General features: G+C 42.9%; 2 protein-coding genes across 2 annotated transcripts in view; one reads left to right on the top strand and one right to left on the bottom strand.

Moving 5' to 3' along the window:
* The window catches only part of LOC138977897 (uncharacterized), a 96,712-nt gene that overhangs the window by 21,933 nt on the left and 56,351 nt on the right, over positions 1-18,428 (top strand). The window lies entirely within an intron of this gene.
* LOC138977898 (mucin-7-like) lies at positions 2,254-4,057 on the bottom strand. Its single transcript, XM_070350505.1, has 2 exons — positions 3,871-4,057; positions 2,254-3,740 (listed from the first exon to the last, which is right to left on the bottom strand). Exons 1-2 carry the CDS (start codon positions 4,055-4,057, stop codon positions 2,254-2,256), a joined length of 1,674 nt encoding a protein of 557 aa, XP_070206606.1.

Below are 18,428 nucleotides of genomic sequence, written 5' to 3'. Positions count from 1 at the left end.
GTCCGCAAATTGCACATATGTTGTGTAAGGGTTCATCCTGGATTTCCATCTGCTAAAGTACAGAGCTGGTAAGAGAAAATGAGCGGTCGGTTGAGCTAATGCCGTTGGCACAGGAGCAGTTATAAAGGCAATACAATCATAAACGAGTGCTGTCTTGCCATGACTTTCTTTATGAAGTTGTTGCTCTACATACATTTAGCTTGAGCGGTCTGAATTATGTAAATCACCCACATCAGTGTTTCCAAGCTCCTCGGGAACGAAATAATACAAGAAGGGTTTGAGAAGGAGTGTGTGAATAAGAGAGACACACGATTAAAAAAAACAAAAGACGAATGGGGAAAAGAGAAAAAGAGAGAGATTGAGAGAGAGAGAGAGAGAGAGAGAGAGAGAGAGAGAGAGAGAGAGAGAGAGAGAGAGAGCGAGAGAGAGAGAGACACACAGAGAGAGAAGAGAGAGAGAGAGAGAGAGAGAGAGAGAGAGAGAGAGAGAGAAAGAGAGAGAGAGAGAGAGACGTAAGACGTAAGACATTTTATTGATTAAACACAAAGTTCATTTCAACGGGGAGGGGGGGTTGGGGGGTCAGTAATACATTCCGTGTGATTGTATTTATGGACAAAGACAAAGACATATCCAGCGCATGAATTAGCAACATGGATAGGTGCAACGACAAACAAGTTTACAGTGCTAACATACATTATCGGCTTTCAATCATGCTCTATCGTTCCACGGCACAAACTCTCTCTCTCTCTCTCTCTCTCTCTCTCTCTCTCTCTCTCTCTCTCTCTCTCTCTCTCGCTCTCGCTCTCGCTCTCGCTCTCTCTCTCTCTCTCTCTCTCTCTCTCTCTCTCTCTCTTTCTAACATACAAACATTTCCAGCGCAAAAATCAACAATTTGAGTAGGTACAACAACAACACAAGTGTACTACACCAGCATACATTATTTGCAATCAAACCTGCTCTAACATTCAACGGCACAAACTATGTATAACACATCGCCGTCTCGTCACCTGTTCCACATTAGGTAACTAGTTCAAAAAACTTTTTCTTTTTTGAAAAACACGAGAGAGAGAGAGAGAGAGAGAGAGAGAGAGAGAGAGAGAGAGAGAGAGAGAGAGACAGAGAGAGAGAGAGAGAGAGAGAGAGAGAGAGAGAGAGAGAGAGAGAGAGAGAGAGAGAGAGAGAGAGAGAGAGAAGAGAGACTAATTTGCGGGTTGATCGACTGACTGACTGACTGATCTTTGATACATATGGACAGAGGATTTAGTCACAACTTAGTCTTACAGCCTGTCCGTTCTGCATCTCAAGCACATAACACATAATAATATTACAATGCGTCAGTTTTTAACTAAAGACATTAAGAATTAAAACCGCAAGTTGATAATTCTGTCTTGTGGTGATCACCATACTTTTGATATTGTTGTGTGAATTATCATGGAGTTTGTTTTACACCAGTCAAAGACCTCATAACATGGTGTCACTAGATGTGTATAGAAACGCGTCGGCAACAACAATGCTGTTAATTAAGTCACAATCAGATACATGTAAAGGCAGATTATAAGTGGTAATAGTGGAAAGAATGGGTTTCAGGACTGAGCCTGAAGGAACTTCTAACATAACATGTTTTTGAGGAATGTCAGTCATTTATGAAGACTTTTTGCCGTCTTTCGGAAAGATGCGAGTTAAAACAAGTTGAAAAATTTGCTAGATATAGTGATGACCGTTTTAAGCAAAGCGTTGTGTTGTGTATGGTTGTGTACGGTTGTGTTGTGTTGTGTTGTGTACGACTGTGTTGTGTATGGTTGTGCTATGTTGTGCATGGTTGTGTTGTGTTGTGATGTTAATGATTGGGTTGTGTTGTGATGTTTATGATTGGGTTGCGTTGTGATGTTTATGGTTGGGTTGTGTTGTGATGTTTATGGTTGGATTGTGTTGTGATGTTTATGGTTGTGTTGTGTTGTGATGTTTATGGTTGGGTTGTGTTGTGATGTTTATGGTTGGGTTGTGTTGTGATGTTTATGGTGGTGCTGTGTTGTGTGCGGCTGTGTTGTGATGTTTATGGTGGTGCTGTGCTGTGTTGTGTTGTGTTGTGATGTTTATGGTGGTGCTGTGTTGTGTGCGGCTGTGTTGTGATGTTTATGGGGGTGCTGTGTTGTGTGCGGCTGTGTTGTGATGTTTATGGGGGTGCTGTGTTGTGTGCGGCTGTGTTGTGATGTTTATGGTGGTGCTGTGTTGTGTGCGGCTGTGTTGTAATGTTTATGGTGGTGCTGTGTTGTGTTGCGGCTGGTGGGGCTGTGTTGTGTGCGGCTGTGTTGTGTTGCTGCTGTGTTGTGTTGCGGCTGTGTTGTGTTGCGGCTGTGTTGTGTTGCGGCTGTGGTGTGTTGCGGCTGTGGTGTGTTGCGGCTGTGTTGTGTTGCGGCTGTGTTGTGTTGCGGCTGTGTTGTGTTGCGGCTGTGTTGTGTTGCCGCTGTGGTGTGTTGCGGCTGTGTTGTGTTGCGGCTGTGGTGTGTTGCGGCTGTGGTGTGTTGCGGCTGTAGTGTGTTGCGGATGTGCTGTGGTGTGGTGCGCTATGGTGTAGTGCGGCTGTGGTGTGTTGCGGCTGTTTTGTGTTGCGGTTGTGGTGTGTTGCGGCTGTGGTGTGTTGCGGCTGTGGTGTGTTGCGGCTGTGGTGTGTTGCGGTTGTGGTGTGTTGCGGCTGTGGTGTGTTGCGGCTGAGGTGTGTTGCAGCTGTGTTGTGTTGCGGCTGTGTGTGTTGCGGTTGCTGTGGTGTGTTGTGGCTGTGGTGTGTTGTGGCTGTGGTGTGTTGCGGCTGTGGTGTGTTTCGGCTGTGGTGAGTTGCGGCTGTGGTGTGTTGCGGCAGTGGTGTGTTGCGGCTGTGGTGTGTTGCGGCTGTGGTGTGGTGTGGCTGTGGTGTGGTGTGGCTGTGGTGTGGTGTGGCTGTGGTGTGGTGTGGCTGTGGTATGGTGTGGTGTGGTGTGGCTGTGGTGTGGTGCGGCTGTGGTGTGGTGCATCTGTAGTGTGGTGCGGCAGTGGTGTGGTGCGGCTGTGGTGTGGTGCAGCTGTGGTGTGGTGCAACTGTGGTGTGGTGCGCTGTGGTGTGGTGCGCTGTGGCGTGGTGCGGCTGTGGTGTGGTGTGGCTGTGGTGTGTTGCGGCAGTGGTGTGTTGCGGCTGTGGTGTGTTGCGGCTGTGGTGTGGTGTGGCTGTGGTGTGGTGTGGCTGTGGTGTGGTGTGGCTGTGGTGTGGCTGTGGTGTGGTGTGGCTGTGGTATGGTGCGGCAGTGGTGTGGTGCGGCTGTGGTGTGGTGCTGCTGTGGTGTGGTGCGGCTGTGGTGTGGTGCAACTGTGGTGTGGTGCGGCTGTGGTGTGGTGCGGCTGTGGTGTGGTGCGGCTGTGGTGTGGTGCGGCTGTGGTGTGGTGCGCTGTGGTGTGGTGCGCTGTGGTGTGGTGCGCTGTGGCGTGGTGCGCTGTGGTGTGGTGTGCTGTGGTGTGGTGCGCTATGGTGTAGTGCGCTTTGGAGTGGTGCGCTGTGGTGTGGTGCATGCACTGTGGTGTGGTGCGCTGTGGTGTGTTGCATTGTGGTGTGTTGCGCTGTGGTGTGTTGCGCTGTAGTGTGGTGCGCTGTGGTGTGTTGCGCTGTGGTGTGTTGCGCTGTGGTGCGTTGCGCTGCGGTGCGTTGCGCTCCGTTGTGTTGCGCTGCACTGTGCTGCCGTGCGGTGCGGTGTGGTGTGGTGGGTTGGGTTGGGCTATGGTTGTGTGTGATTTTGTTCTATTGTGTTGTGTTGTGTTGCGTGGTGCCGTGTTGTGTTGTGTTGTGTTGTGTTGTGGTGTGCATAGTTGTGTTTTGCTGTGTTGAGGTGTGCATGGTTAAGTTACATTGTGTTGTTGTGGTGTGCATGGTTGTGTTGGGTTCTATTGTGGTGTGCATTGTTGTGTTGGGTTGTGTGGTGGTGTGTATGGTTGTGTTGTGTTGTGTTGTGTTGTGGTGTGGTGTGGTGTGGTGTGGTGTGGTGTGGTGTGGTGTGGTGTGCATAGTTGTGTTTTGCTGTGTTGAGGTGTGCATGGTTAAGTTACATTGTGTTGTGGTGTGCATTGTTGTGTTGGGTTGTGTGGTGGTGTGTATGGTTGTGTTGTGTTGTGTTGTGTTGTGGTGTGGTGTGGTGTGGTGTGGTGTGCATGGTTGTGTGGTGGTGTGTATGGTTGTGTTGTGTTGTGGTGTGATGTGGTGTGGTGTGGTGTGCATGGTTGTGTGGTGGTGTGTATGGTTGTGTTGTGTTGTGTTGTGTTGTGGTGTGGTGTGGTGTGCATGGTTGTGTTGTGGTGTGCATGGTTGTGTTATGTGTTGTTGTAGTGTGCATGTTAGTGTTGTGTTGTGTTGTGGTCTGCATATTTGTAATGTGTTGTGTTGTGTGTTGTGTGTTGTGGTGTGTGGTGTGGTGTGGTGTGGTGTGGTGTGGTGTTCTGTTGTGTTGTGTTGGGTTGTGTACTATTGTGCTGTGTTGTGTACGGTTTTGTTGTGTATGTCTGTTTCTTTCTATTGTAAGGTGTTTTGTCGTGTTGTGAGGTGTTGGGTTGTGTTGGGTTGTGCTGAGAGAGGTACGGATGTGTTGCGTTGTGTTGTGTTGTGGTGTGGTGTGGTGTTGTTTTCGATTGTGTACGGTGTATGTTTGTGTTGTGCTGGATTAGGTGAAGTTGTTTAGGGGTGTGCTACGTTGTTTATGGTTGTGTTGTGTTGTGTACGGCCGTGTTGTGTTGTGCTGTGTACGGCAGTGTTGTGTTGTGCTTGGCTCAGCTGTGTTGTGTACGGTTGTGCTGTGTAGTGCATGGTTGCGCTACGGTAGTGTTGTGTTGTATATGGGTGTTTTGTGTACAGTGTCTATATAACTCTGGTCATTCTATTAGTCAGTCACTGAGTCAGTTGCTGATAGTTAATTCTGTAAAACTGTATCACAGAAGCAGGCTGAGATATGTTTCAGTACATTGTATTCAAACTTGTTTCACAAAAAGACACTTCTCAAAGAAGGAAATAAAACAACTTTCTGTTGTCTCTGAAGGAACATAAACACTTCTACAAAATCAAAACCATAAAGAAACACTGTAATTTAGGCCAGTTTAGACAGGTTTGCATTTCTTTGGACTTGACAATGCTGTTCTATAAGGAGGGGAGAGACAATAGTTAGTTGTTCCTTCATGAGCACTCTGATCTTATCTTCATCATTGTTTATTTCCAGAACTCGGCCCTTGAGGGTGTAAACAAAGGATTGTGTTTCTTCACCCCCTGTTCTCCATGTAGTGCTAGTCCACATTTTCACAATCCACACAGTGACTCTCAAGCAAATATTGTTCTACGGTGGAATATCTACACAATTTCACTACAGTGTCATATTTCTTTTTTGATCTTTCTCCACATACACGACAAAGAGAATGTAGTCTCTCCAAGTGTGCTTCTTTCATATGAAGAGTTTCCATCACGAAGTGTGCAGAAATTAAACAAACAAAAAAATCCACACCCACCTTTCAAGTCCTATTGCCAGTCAGAAAATTAACACCCAAATACACAGATCACAGTTTGCCCTTAAAAAACTTTGTTTCCAAAGTTAAGTACTACACTGGACTATTCATGACAGTTTAAAACACAGACCCACAATCAGGTACCACAAAACACAGTAGGAATAGTATGTTAAAACCCATGTAACAGCATCAAAACTGTCAACAACACATCTACCACTGTGAATAAAACTCAGAACCCTGCTCTCTTTCAACAATAAAAACTCCATTTAGAATACTGGTAACCAAAAACTTTTGTGCTCTGGTGCATACTCTAAAGTTTCAATTCACTAACACAGTTACATCCTGGGAAACCAACAAGTTGCCAGTACTTGCAATAGATCACTGAAAATTGTAAACATCCAGGGTTTTTAATAGAGGCCAAAGAAGGGCCAGCCTGCTGGTGCCAACAGCTGCTAAAATGTGATCACAATTAACGAAAATAGCTTAATTAGTCTTACGATAAAAATAATAAGAAATCGATCCAAAAATGATTTTCATCTTATTCTTTATCATTTCCTGATTCCAAAAAACATATAGATATGATAGGTTGTATTCAAAACAAGCTCCGAAAGTTAACAAGAAATACAGATAAAGGCGCTTTCCTGTTTAGCACAATACGCTACCGCGCTATTCTGGCGTGTTAATTTCACTGCGTTTTGCACGTGGAAGGTGAGCGATTTCCTTCTCGCGGGGATTGACGAAGCTGTACTGTCTTGGTGAAAAACTACAGTGCGTTCAGTTTCATTCCGTGAGTTCGACAGCTTGACTAAATGTAGTAATTTCGCCTTACGCGACTTGTTTTATTTTCTACCCTCTTTGTCTGCAAAGAGATGCTGAAAAGGATTTTGAGGGGGAAATGTTAACTAGTTGCGACCATATGTAATCAAAATATTGTATTCCGAAAACAATACGTGTACGCTTTTTCATGGAATGACTCGGACAGATGTTTCAGCGAGGAATTCTGTAAGTGCATCGCGAGCACAGCTTTTTGAAAAAAACTTTATTTTATTTTGTATTGTATATCACTCTTAGGGTTTAAATTCAATCAACTACAGGAAAACATAAACGCTGAAGCGTAATTGAAACAAAAGTACATCCAGCGACATACAAATAGTTTACCTGTGACCAGTATGAATAGACTTGAATTGATTTCAGAAAAAGAGAGGGAAACGGAGTCACTAAGCAGACAGACAGACACACACACACAGACACACAGACAGACAGACTGACAGACAGACACACAGACTGACACGGAGAGACACACAGAGACAAACAGACAGACAGAAAGAGTTTCATACGTCTTGTTCCCCCAAAAAAGAAAGTGCTATTTAAGTTTTGATAAACAAAAAATATGGTCTTTCTCGGCAGCACACGGTTGAGTGGTGCTTACTAGGCAACCTTTTCTTATTTAGGTGCGTAATTTCGCAATTTCGTAATGTTCGACCTTTTCAATCTCGCCTTTCTGACCAAAGGCATCGGCGATGAACGTCGCCGACAGAGATAAAGACTATAATCTCTGTGTCGTCGCCGTGATTTGACGCATATCACGCACGGCATATTTATGGCGCGATTTTGGTCTTCATGGCTTCTTGACCTCCTTAGGCTAACGCCGAGACACCTAGTTGTGAAACCCTTGAAAACGGCTGAACAAGAGCAGTCACTGCATGTTTATTGCCCACGGCTGTCAGTGAAGCACGACTGACCTCTTTTTCGCCCGCTATAGCCGTAGCAGCAAGCATGCACAATATCATCACATATATTAACTACCCATCTCATCACTGTTTCGGCTTGTGTTTAACAACATTAACGTCAACGTTCCAACGTCACATTTCCCAGCTGAAACGAGTTTGGTTTGGGGTCCTCGATGAGAATATTGTATATACTCCCTACAGGAACGTCATCTCAAGCACACACAAAATGCACAAATACAAACATAACACACACAGAACCGTAGCGGTAAGTTTAAGCCACCAAATGCAATTTTCCCTTTTTTTGAAAAATTTAAAAAAATCAAGTCAGAATTAAATAAATAAAAAATGTTTTATCAGTATTTGTTACAGGTACCTGCGAGGTTTGCACTATACGAGGTTTGCACTGTAATTCCGTTCTAATCACCGAGTTGCCGCGACGGCGTACGGACTAACCCGTTCGAGAGTATTTCATGGGTATGAACTTCTTTTGTAGAACATACTTTTGTGTCTGTCTCGTCGCAAAAATACACTAACAATTTTTGATTTAAAATCTTTTACTTTGCCACCTCTTTCCCTGTTTTAGAACTCTTATAACTCTACGAAATTATGCGTATGTTTGAATCTAAAAACGCGATCGAAATAACACTCGATCGACATTGACACTAACTGGTTAAAAAAAAAAGTATTTACATACAAATATGCACACGTGCACGCGCACTTTTGCGTTCCCCACTGGCCATTTAACATTTAACGTACCCCGTGCGCTGGTCAGGAGTTTAACCTTTTTTCTTTTTTGATTTCAGGTAATCGATAATAGCGAAGCATAAAAAACAATTTTGTTTAAAACGTATCGCTCCAATGAATGCTCTCCCTCATGTGCGAGGCCGGGAAAAGTGTAACACATGAAAACGAAGAGTGTGAAGAGAAAACTGAAATAAAGCGGAGAAGTCGGCAACTGAGTCAAACAACCTCTATTAAAGTGACAAATGGTATTAAACAATCGACTTCTAAGGTTCATTTGATTTTGTAACCAAGAAAAGTTTAAGATTGTGTTAAAAAAAAAAGCATCTTTTCTGGTTGACGTCAAAATATTCAGCATTATAATTATCATTTACATTTAACGTATCCTATATCATGGTATCAGTGTGCTTTAAAAAAAAAAATAAAAAAAACCCGACAGCAAACCATGAACATATTTCATTTCCTTGTAAATCTGTTTTGCTTCTTTCTTTCCCTTTGTATTTATGTGTGTGGTTTTGTTCTATTGTTAGAGTGTTTTATTGTTCCTCAAAAGCTCTTGGTTTAAACAAAACTTTATTCAATTTTAATCATGACAAGAACAATGCACGGATGATTACATACTCAAGCATATAATGCTTATTTTAAGCAATCATAGTAATTACAAAACAAAGGTTAGCATGATGGCGGAATAAGTACATTAGCTCCTTTAGGAAACGAAAAACAAAACAAAAGACAAAACAGATACACAAACAAGCAGAAAATGGGAAGGGGTTGGTGATACAGGAGGTGGGGAAAGGGCAGCTAGCTAGTAGCTAGCTTAAGGGAAAAAGAAGAAGAAGACTTGGAGCGCCAATATTTGAGGGGATTTTTTCAATTGTAATAAGCTCTTCTATCCCTTTAACTTTGTACTACCGCAGGCACAGCGTTCAGTTTTAGGACGGAGTGCAATTCAGTTTTATTTGAAACAACGTTGGCGTTGGCGTTGATGTGCAAAATTGATGGTTGATTGAACAAAATATTAAAATATTCTGCGCGATAACAAAAGGAAGTCGGTTCCTCTAAACCTTTTGTTTTTGTTTTACCATCAGATGACAGTTGGCATGGCACGACCCCCGTTTAACGATCCAGGCTCTCCCTCACCCACTTTTCCCCCGCAAATAGCTGAAAGGAAAAACCTCTGAAATTAGGGGGGTGGGAGGGGGGGAGGGGGGGGAGAGGATGGCATAATCAAAATCTACGCATTCTGGATCAAATCCTGTGGAAGTTGGTCGAAAGTCAATAGTACATGTACTTGGCTCACCGACACGAGCTTAAGTCAATAAACATTTCCACATTCAAAACTATTCTGTTCAAAGACGCTTGAGTGATTTGAGCATATAAAACGCCCTTGCAAATGTTTACATTTTGACTTTTTTTCCTCTAAAAATGTTTTTTGTCCTCTGAAATTTTAATTCTAAACCTCTGAAATTAGTGAAACCGAGGACCATTCCCATGCCTGCATTTTGCTACCGTTTCTATATGCACTGTCAATAATATGGTTTGATGCGATTTGGTCGTTTGCTTACAAAAATAAGATATTTTATTATCAGATCAGCTTTGTAAAGGAGATACTAATTAAAAAAAAAAAGTCGGATGCGTGGTGACAACTGCCGCTCCGACTGAGGGGCGATTTACTGAAAAGAAAGGAAGGGTATGGGGTGGGGGGGGGGGAGGGGTCCGGGGAGAGGTTGAAGGCAAAGGGGTACAGAGCCGATACGATTACGATGTTGAGGGTGGGGGGGGGGGAGGCAGCAAATATTCGCATGCACGGGGTGGTCAGTAACATTTGTCACACAACTTGCCGTTTGCTTTTAATCCTATTTACATGTGTTCATTTCCCTTGTGTTATTTTTTTTCTGTCAGAAGAAAAGGGATCAAGGAAAGACATGACCGGCTGGATAAAATATATCTGAGTGAAACGTTACTTCTTCAAGAGTCCGTCTTTGATTTATTTTGTCTCCTTTTTTTTTTAACAATTCAAAATGATTTTATTTATATCAATTTCTCGCGAAAACATTTTTTTTCAATGCTGACTGGTGCGTGGTGTCTTGGTGCGTGGTTCGCACATGACTGTGGTGTCCAGCTCAAGTTGTGTTTGTCATGAAAGACTGATGTAAAGGGCTTTCAAGTACATGAGGAGAGAGCAGCAGACACAACAATTGCAATTGCCTGTAAAAAATCCTACTTTATAGGTCACACATCATTGGTCCGGTTGAGTTGGCCACCGTCGTCAGCTGGATAGTTTATTGTCTCCGTGTTCCCGTCAAACCAACCGACCTACACCCGTTTGTTCTTTTAAACAAGGATTGTTAATTTATATGAATACTAGGTACAACTTGGCAAATTAAAACAAGTTAACTATATTATGTCCATAATTATGACGAGAATGAGTTCTGAATATAAAAGACTTTAGCCCGGGACAAACAATACTCTCAACGCAGACGCCTTCCAACGCATATAGATAGGGAACTGTTCCGTACCATTTTGGTTGGAATTAAACTGTTCTATTGTGGATGGTCACTATTATTCAGTTGCTCTGGATCGCACGCGATGGTCGGTTGGGCAGTCAGATATGTTTGTCAGTGCCAGACCTATTAAGTTAGGGGATGGTTGGAATACAACATAGTGTAGATATACGGTTCGGAGGTCTTTTCTACACGCCATAAAAAAAAGTAGGCAGATGGGTTTTATTTTTTTTTTAATTATAGCTCGTTTACGTCATTGAAACGACCAAATGGCTAGGAAGATTTTCTTATCTTTTCACCGTACCAAATCATCTTTGGCGAGGGGGTTGGGGTGCACATAAAAAATAGTCTTACTCACACACAAAAACAAAAAAAATCAGAATTCGTTGCCCACTAGATGCTTCGTGAAAGAGCACTTGACAGTCTCTGCGCATATCCTCCAGGATCATAAAATCGTACTGCCCATCTACTTAGCTTTGTCCAATATTTTGCAATCAAAATAATGTGATTAAGTACCTTATTATTTTGGCATATTCTATATTACTAGGTTGATAACCAAACAAGACATCGTGTTCTGAGAGGTGCACATTTGATCCTGTATTTCTAAAAATATAATGGACAACATTTTCCCAAAAGCTCGTCAACTTCTCACATTGCAAAAAAAAGTGTTCAACATAATCAATGTGTTTACAAAATGTACATAATTTTGTTTCTCTAATTTTCATTTTATTTAATAATATATTCGTGGGATAAATATTTATGTAATATTTTCCATTGTAACAATCTCAATCTTTCTTCTTTTGTACATTTGCTTGCTAACAGCCAATAACTGTGATCTAGTTTAACCTGATATTTATGTAACCAAAATGTAGCAGCGCAAGGCTCGCTCGCTTTAGACTGGACTATCAGCATGCGAAACTTTCTCGCGGAGGGGTTAATGATCACAGGGTTCCGTGTGTCAAGGTCATTATTGTGTTCGCCTGCTTGCGGGCTGGCTGTGTTTTTGCGAAGTGCAAGCGCTCGCACAGCGGTCTTCACTGCGACGTACTAAAAACATCTAGAGGGACTGTATCCTATCTTTGTGCACAGCTGGTTAAAAATAGTCAAAGGGCAAGTAATATACCTAGTTGATTTCTTTCGTTAGCGTAATTAATGACATCATCAATTAATCTAATCAAGTTACTTGCCTTTCTTCCCTTAATAAATCCTGTTTGATCTTCTTACACGAGGTCAGAAATAACACCAGATAAGCGCTGCGATAAACATTTTGCCAGCATTTTATAATCTGTATTGGTTACAGATATAGGGTCTACAATTCTTAAGGCTATCTCTCGGCAAATATTTACCCTTATGGATCAACGTGGTAACTGCTCTTTTTTGAGTATCTGACAATTCACCGACTCTAAATGCACTTTAAAGGGAATTAACCACCATCATTTTTACTTTAGGCAAAAAAAAAATGTCATAAAACTTGTAGTCAATCCGTCTAAACCTGGTGACGAACCATTTTTTAATAAAGACAGCGCCCTGCCGATTTCTAACACGGTAAAATCAGTTTCCAAAACATATTTTTGTTCGTCATTTAACTGAGGAATATTTAAATTAAGAACTTTACTTTCAGCATCCTCCTCAACAAAATTCCCATTTTTATCAAACACGTTTTTGTAAAATCTCACTTGCTCCTGTAAAATTCCTTTTTGCGTCGTTATCTGAGAGCCATTTTCATCAATTAATCTGTCCATAAATTTTAAATTAGCTTTCCCTTTTTCCATATTTAAAAAATATAATATCCCTTCACATGCACAATTCTATATAACATATTACAACCAAACACAATAGCAAATAAGCAAAAAAACTCAGAACATGGTTTGAAAGGGTAGCTTTATTGGTCTTTTTTCGAACGATGTAAGGATCACTATATCCCGCCAAACCGCAACACGGTGGCCTAGTGATAAGGCGTCCGCCCAGTGAGCGGGAGGTCGTGGGTTCGAACCCCGGCCGGGTCATACGTATACCTAAGACTTTAAAATTGGCAATCTAGTGACTGCTCCGCCTGGCGTCTGGCATTATGGGGTTAGTGCTAGGACTGGTTGGTCCGGTGTCAGAATAATGTGACTGGGTGAGACATGAAGCAATCAAGCAATGAATAATATTGTTTTTCTTATATTATATCAAATCTCTTATATTATCAAAAGCTGCATCAAAAGGTTTGCAACATTGATATCGGGACTACACAAAATAGAATGTATATATAATGGGTGGTGGTGGATAATGCTGTCTGGATTAAAATATAAAAAGAGGTAAACAGGTGGCGAACTGTATTAAGTTTCACTGACGGTCTAGTCTTCAGTGACAGTACAAATAACAAATCAGAGGTGATTCTTGCTAAACATCAAGCTTTTATTTATCCGTATGAATTTAGCAATGAAAAACAGATTGACAATTAAGTGTAAAGAGAGAGGGAGGGAGAGAAAAAAGGAGGGGGAGAGAGAGGGAGGGGGGAGAGAGGAACGGGGGGAGAGAGGAAGGGCGAGAGAGAGGTGGGGCTGGCGGTGGGGGTGGGGGACCGTGGAGAGGGCAGCTAGTCGTAGAGCGGTTCGACTCGCGCAGTGGCTATACATTACACGGTTCGCGTGCCATCAATTAGAACGTCGTCAAGCAGGTAGCCCGCTGAGAAGCCTACTGGAGAGCTAGAGAGACAGCTGGACGCATCCCTTGTTTATGGTCAGCAGATTAATGTACTGCCACACTGAGATTGAAGTCGCAGAGACTTACATCCTCATATAGTCACAGTATACTTCTTCTTCTTCTGCGTTCGTGGGCTGAAACTCCCACGTACACTCGTGTTTTTTGCACGAGTGGAATTTTACGTGTATGACCGTTTTTTACCCCGCCATTTAGGCAGCCATACGCCGTTTTCGGAGGAAGCATGCTGGGTATTTTCGTGTTTCTATAACCCACCGAACTCTGACATGGATTACAGGATCTTTATCGTGCGCACTTTGTCTTGTGCTTGCGTGTACACACGGGGGTGTTCGGACACCGAGGAGAGTCTGCACACAAAGTTGACTCTGAGAAATAAATCTCTCGCCGAACGTGGGGACGAACTCACGCTGACGGCGGCCAACTGGATACAAATCCAGCGCGCTACCGACTGAGCTACATCCCCGCCCGTCACAGTATACTGACACCAGTCCTAGCATGATAGAGCGGCTGTCACTATAGGTGTCTCTCTTTGTGTGTCTGTATCATATTATTTGTGATTAAAACAAAAAATGCCTGATAAAAAACAAATAGAAAAACAATTTATGACAGAGATTCCCCTAATATTTCCGAATGTCATTTCTACAATGACGCTTTGAATAACGTCTTGATGAAAGTTGGTTGACGTGAAATGTGGCTTGAAAAAAAGAGCATAAAAACCTTTAACGTAATGCAGCAAGCAGAGAATGCAGAGAATATGGAATATTAGCTGTCATAGGGGTACGATACCAGTTAATCACGTTTATAACCGAATGTTTGGAGATTCGAGAGTGGAGGATAAGTAGAGTGATATTTGGGGGGGGGGGGGGGTGTCATTATTGAAGAGAGAGAGATGGAGAGAGAGGAGAGTTGGGAAAAGAGAGAGTGTGTGTAAGAAGGTGAGAGACAGGGGGCGATGGGGAGAGGTTGAGTGATCATATGAGGGGTGTTGTCAATATTAGAGAGATAGAGGGGGAGCGAAGGAGAGAGAGATGGGAGGGGGAAGAAAGAGAGAGAGTGTGTAAGATGCCTCCATAAGAGGTGTAGCCTGGAATAAAAGCAATGTCTCTCGATACATGTATTATATCTCTTACCGAGTATAAAATAAGTTATGTAAGTTTTTTTCGTAGGCCTAATATGAAAACAATAATATCAGCAAGCCCAGTCAGTTCTAGCAGAGGGAATGAAATACAATTATGCTCTAGATTGGTCTCTAAGTACTCTACGGAATGTACGCGAGTAGTGAAATATGATAGCGGTCAGTGGATCAGTTACCGACATTCCTACTGACATCTGGTAGTGATTTAGTCTTGATGGTGATCGGTGCTTTCCTTCGTTAGCCACTGGACTTGCCAAACTATCTTATGTGTCAGTTACATTTTGACGATTATCTGAGCGACCCCTTTTACAGAAAATTCAAATAGCAACCGAACCCATTCATGGAAGATCATATAGGATGTACATTAGGTCCCTAATCACGAAGAGGGTCACCTAGAAACACGCTCAAATAATTATGTTATTTTTCTTGATACATTGTTAACTAATCTAAAAGATTAGAGTTTTCCTAACAATACACACACAACGTATTCGTTTTGATAACAAAAATAATGATATGGCATGTACTGTATCAATAGCATGTGGTAAAGGGGTTCTTTCTTTCTTTATTTGGTGTCGTCGTTTTCAACCACGAAGGTTATATCGCGACGGGGAAAGGGGTGAGATGGCATAGAGCCACTTGTCAATTGTTTCTTGTTCACAAAAGCACTAATCAAAAAAATTGCTCCAGGGGCTTGCAACTTAGTACAATATATTACCTTACTGGGAGAATGCAAGTTTCCAGTACAAAGGACTTAACATTTCTTACATACTGCTTGACTAAAATCTTTACAAAAGTTGACTATATTCTATACAAGAAACACTTAACAAGGGTAAAAGGAGAAACAGAATCCGTTAGTCGCCTCTTACGACATGCTGGGGAGCATCTGGTAAATTCTTCCCCCTAACCCGCGGGGGGTGGTAAAGGGGTAACAACATAATAATTAACAAGTGACCATAAGGATCCTAATACTTTCCGTTTATCATCTCGTGACCCCTAGCGGGTTAGGGGGAGTCCCATATTGGTTGGGACGAGAAAGAATTTACCCGATGCTACCCAGCATGTCGTAAGAGGCGACTAACGGTTCTGTTTCTCCTTTTACCCTTGTTAAGTGTTTCTTGTATAGAATATAGTCAATGTTTGTAAAGATTTTAGTCGAGCAGTATGTAAGAAATGTTAAGTCCTTTGTACTGGAAACTTGCATTCTCCCAGTAAGGTCATATATTGTACTACGTTGCAAGCCCCTGAAGCAATTTTTTGATTAGTGTTTTTGTGAACAAGAAATAATTAACAAGTGGCTCTATCCCATCTCCCCTTTTTCCCCTATCCCATCTCCCCCCTTTCCCCGTCGCGATATAACCTTGAATGGTTGAAAACGACGTTAAACACCAAATAAAGAAAGAAATCATCTCGTGCTGTGGTTGTTGTTTTATTATTTAAAGTCTTCTTCATCGAAATGATAAGACATCTCGGGCTGATTGGTCCTGATATGGCTCAAAAAAGTCGGCTGGACCGAAAGCAAAAATCAAGTAAAGTATCTGGGGCTGATAGAACATATGGACCCTAACGGGTGTAAAGTTCCCTCACATAGTGAGCATATATTAAAACCCTTCCTGGCCGGATAATATGGTACCTAGGGTCACCAAAGTTCAGAGCTTCTCGGCATCGACTCCGATGAGCATGCTTCCTAATAGTGGTGTCAACAGTTTTATCAGTTTTGGAGAAAAGTGGGTGCAAACGAAAACATTTAAACCATGCCTTCCGGGATAATGTTGGCACTAGGATCATCAAACTACAGAGCAAATCAATGTCAATCACCACAAACTGGGGCCTTAATTTCGGAGAAAATAAATGTGTCCTTACTGGAGACAATTGAGTACATGTATACGAAATAGCATTTCCTGACGGAATAATTTTGGGTGACACCAGGGTCATCAATCCCCAGGACATAATTATGAGCGTTTATTCCCATAGACCTCGAGCTCATAGCCAAAGTGAGTTTCAATAGCTTTACCCATTTGGGAGAAATGAGTACATATATATGTTAGTCATATTGAGAACAGACACAAGTCAAACGGGATAATTGCACTATGATCAACAAACTACTTCGTTTGAATGCAAATGTGTTGTTGTTCGTCACCCAGAGGGTGGACGTTTGCGTTTGTTCCGGTCAGTCTATATAATGTCACAACAGTCACTAAAATATCACTCACGCGAACTGTCAAGACGCAAAATAGATAAGTTGGTAAATTGCTCTCCTAACGTGACAAAACGAATGTGTCCGAGGCAGGAGATCGAATCCCATTGGCGTCGTTAATTTAAAAAAAAAGCTTACTGGGTGAGGCAGGGGTTTGTCGGACCTGTTCTTCTTAGGGGTTGGGGAGGGGGGTGGGGTGTTGCGGTTTTTTTTTTTTTTTGGGGGGGGGGGGGGAGAAGAACATTGCAGTTATGATAAAGAAACAGTCTTTCAATATTTGTCCCGCGCTAATCTGTGTGAAATCGCTTACCGTTGCCAATAATAATTCATATATTAATACAGGTACTGGTAGCCTCAGTCACACGAAATTGCTAATATCTGTGGTACTGGGCAACTTTTACGTTATTCCTTTTGTATGGGCATAGTGGAGGCCACCTCGATCAGTTGTTTATTTTTTAATTAAGTGGGTTTATTTGAACATTACATATTTTTACCTACCGCCGGATGCCCATAGGCACCCCTGAAACTCGACATGCAGCCGTCCGGGATAAAACTGCCCGAGAATCTAATAAACACTTTAGACAACACAATATCATGTCTCTCTCACTGTCTCACTCTCACTGTCTCTCTCTCACTGTCTCTCTCACTGTCTCTCTCACTGTCTCACTCTCACTGTCTCTCTCTCTCTCACTGTCTCACTCTCACTGTCTCTCTCTCTCTCTCACTGTCTCACTCTCACTGTCTCTCTCTCTCTCACTGTCTCACTGTCTCACTCTCACTGTCTCTCTCTCTCTCACTGTCTCTCTGTCTCACTCTCACTGTCTCTCTCTCTCACTGTCTCACTGTCTCACTCTCACTGTCTCTCTCACTGTCTCTTTCACTGTCTCACTCTCACTGTCTCTCTCACTGTCTCTTTCACTGTCTCACTCTCACTGTCTCTCTCTCTCACTGTCTCTCTCACTGTCTCACTGTCTCACTCTCACTGTCTCTCTCACTGTCTCTTTCACTGTCTCACTCTCACTGTCTCTCTCTCTCTCACTGTCTCTCTCACTGTCTCTTTCACTGTCTCTCTCTCTCACTGTCTCTCTCTCTCTCACTGTCTCTCTCACTGTCTCACTCTCACTGTCTCTTTCACTGTCTCACTCTCACTGTCTCTCTCTCTCTCACTGTCTCACTATCACTGTCTCTCTCTCTCTCACTGTCTCTCTCACTGTCTCTTTCACTGTCTCTCTCTCTCACTGTCTCTCTCTCTCTCTCACTGTCTCTCTGACTGTCTCTCTCTCACTGTCTCTCTCACTGTCTCTCTCTCACTGTCTCTCTCTCACTGTCTCTCTCACTGTCTCTCTCTCACTGTCTCTCTCTCACTGTCGCTCTCTCACTGTCTCTCTTTCACTGTCTCTTTCACTGTCTCTCCTCTCTCACTGTCTCTCTCTCACTGTCTCTCTCACTGTCTCTCTCTCACTGTCTCTCTCTCACTGTCTCTTTCACTGTCTCACTCTCACTGTCTCTCTCTCACTGTCTCTCTCTCACTGTCTCTCTCTCTCACTGTCTCTCTCTCACTGTCTCTCTCACTGTCTCACTCTCACTGTCTCTCTCATTGTCTCACTCTCACTGTCTCTCTCTCTCACTGTCTCTCTCTCACTGTCTCTCACTGTCTCTCTCTCACTGTCTCTCTCTCACTGTCTCTCTCTCACTGTCTCACTCTCACTGTCTCTCTCTCACTGTCTCTTTCACTGTCTCTCTCACTGTCTCACTTTCACTGTCTCTCTCTCACTGTCTCACTCTCACTGTCTCTCTCTCACTGTCTCACACTCACTGTCTCTCTCACTGTCTCTCTCTCACTGTCTCTCTCTCACTGTCTCTCTCTCACTGTCTCTCTCACTGTCTCACTCTCACTGTCTCTCTCTCACTGT

This window comes from Littorina saxatilis, linkage group LG10, assembly GCF_037325665.1.
Source record: "Littorina saxatilis isolate snail1 linkage group LG10, US_GU_Lsax_2.0, whole genome shotgun sequence".
Lineage (NCBI taxonomy): Eukaryota > Metazoa > Mollusca > Gastropoda > Littorinimorpha > Littorinidae > Littorina > Littorina saxatilis.
Note: the sequence above shows the minus strand (reverse complement) of the source record. Positions and strands in the feature narration are given on the sequence as shown.

Coding starts and splice junctions, on each gene's coding strand:
- LOC138977898 (XM_070350505.1), bottom strand. CDS start 4,057: ATGCACACCTCAACACAGCAAAACACAACTATGCACACCACACCACAC. Junction 3,741..3,870: donor GCACACCACAACAACACAAT/GTAACTTAACCA, acceptor ACACAACCATAG/CCCAACCCAACCCACCACAC.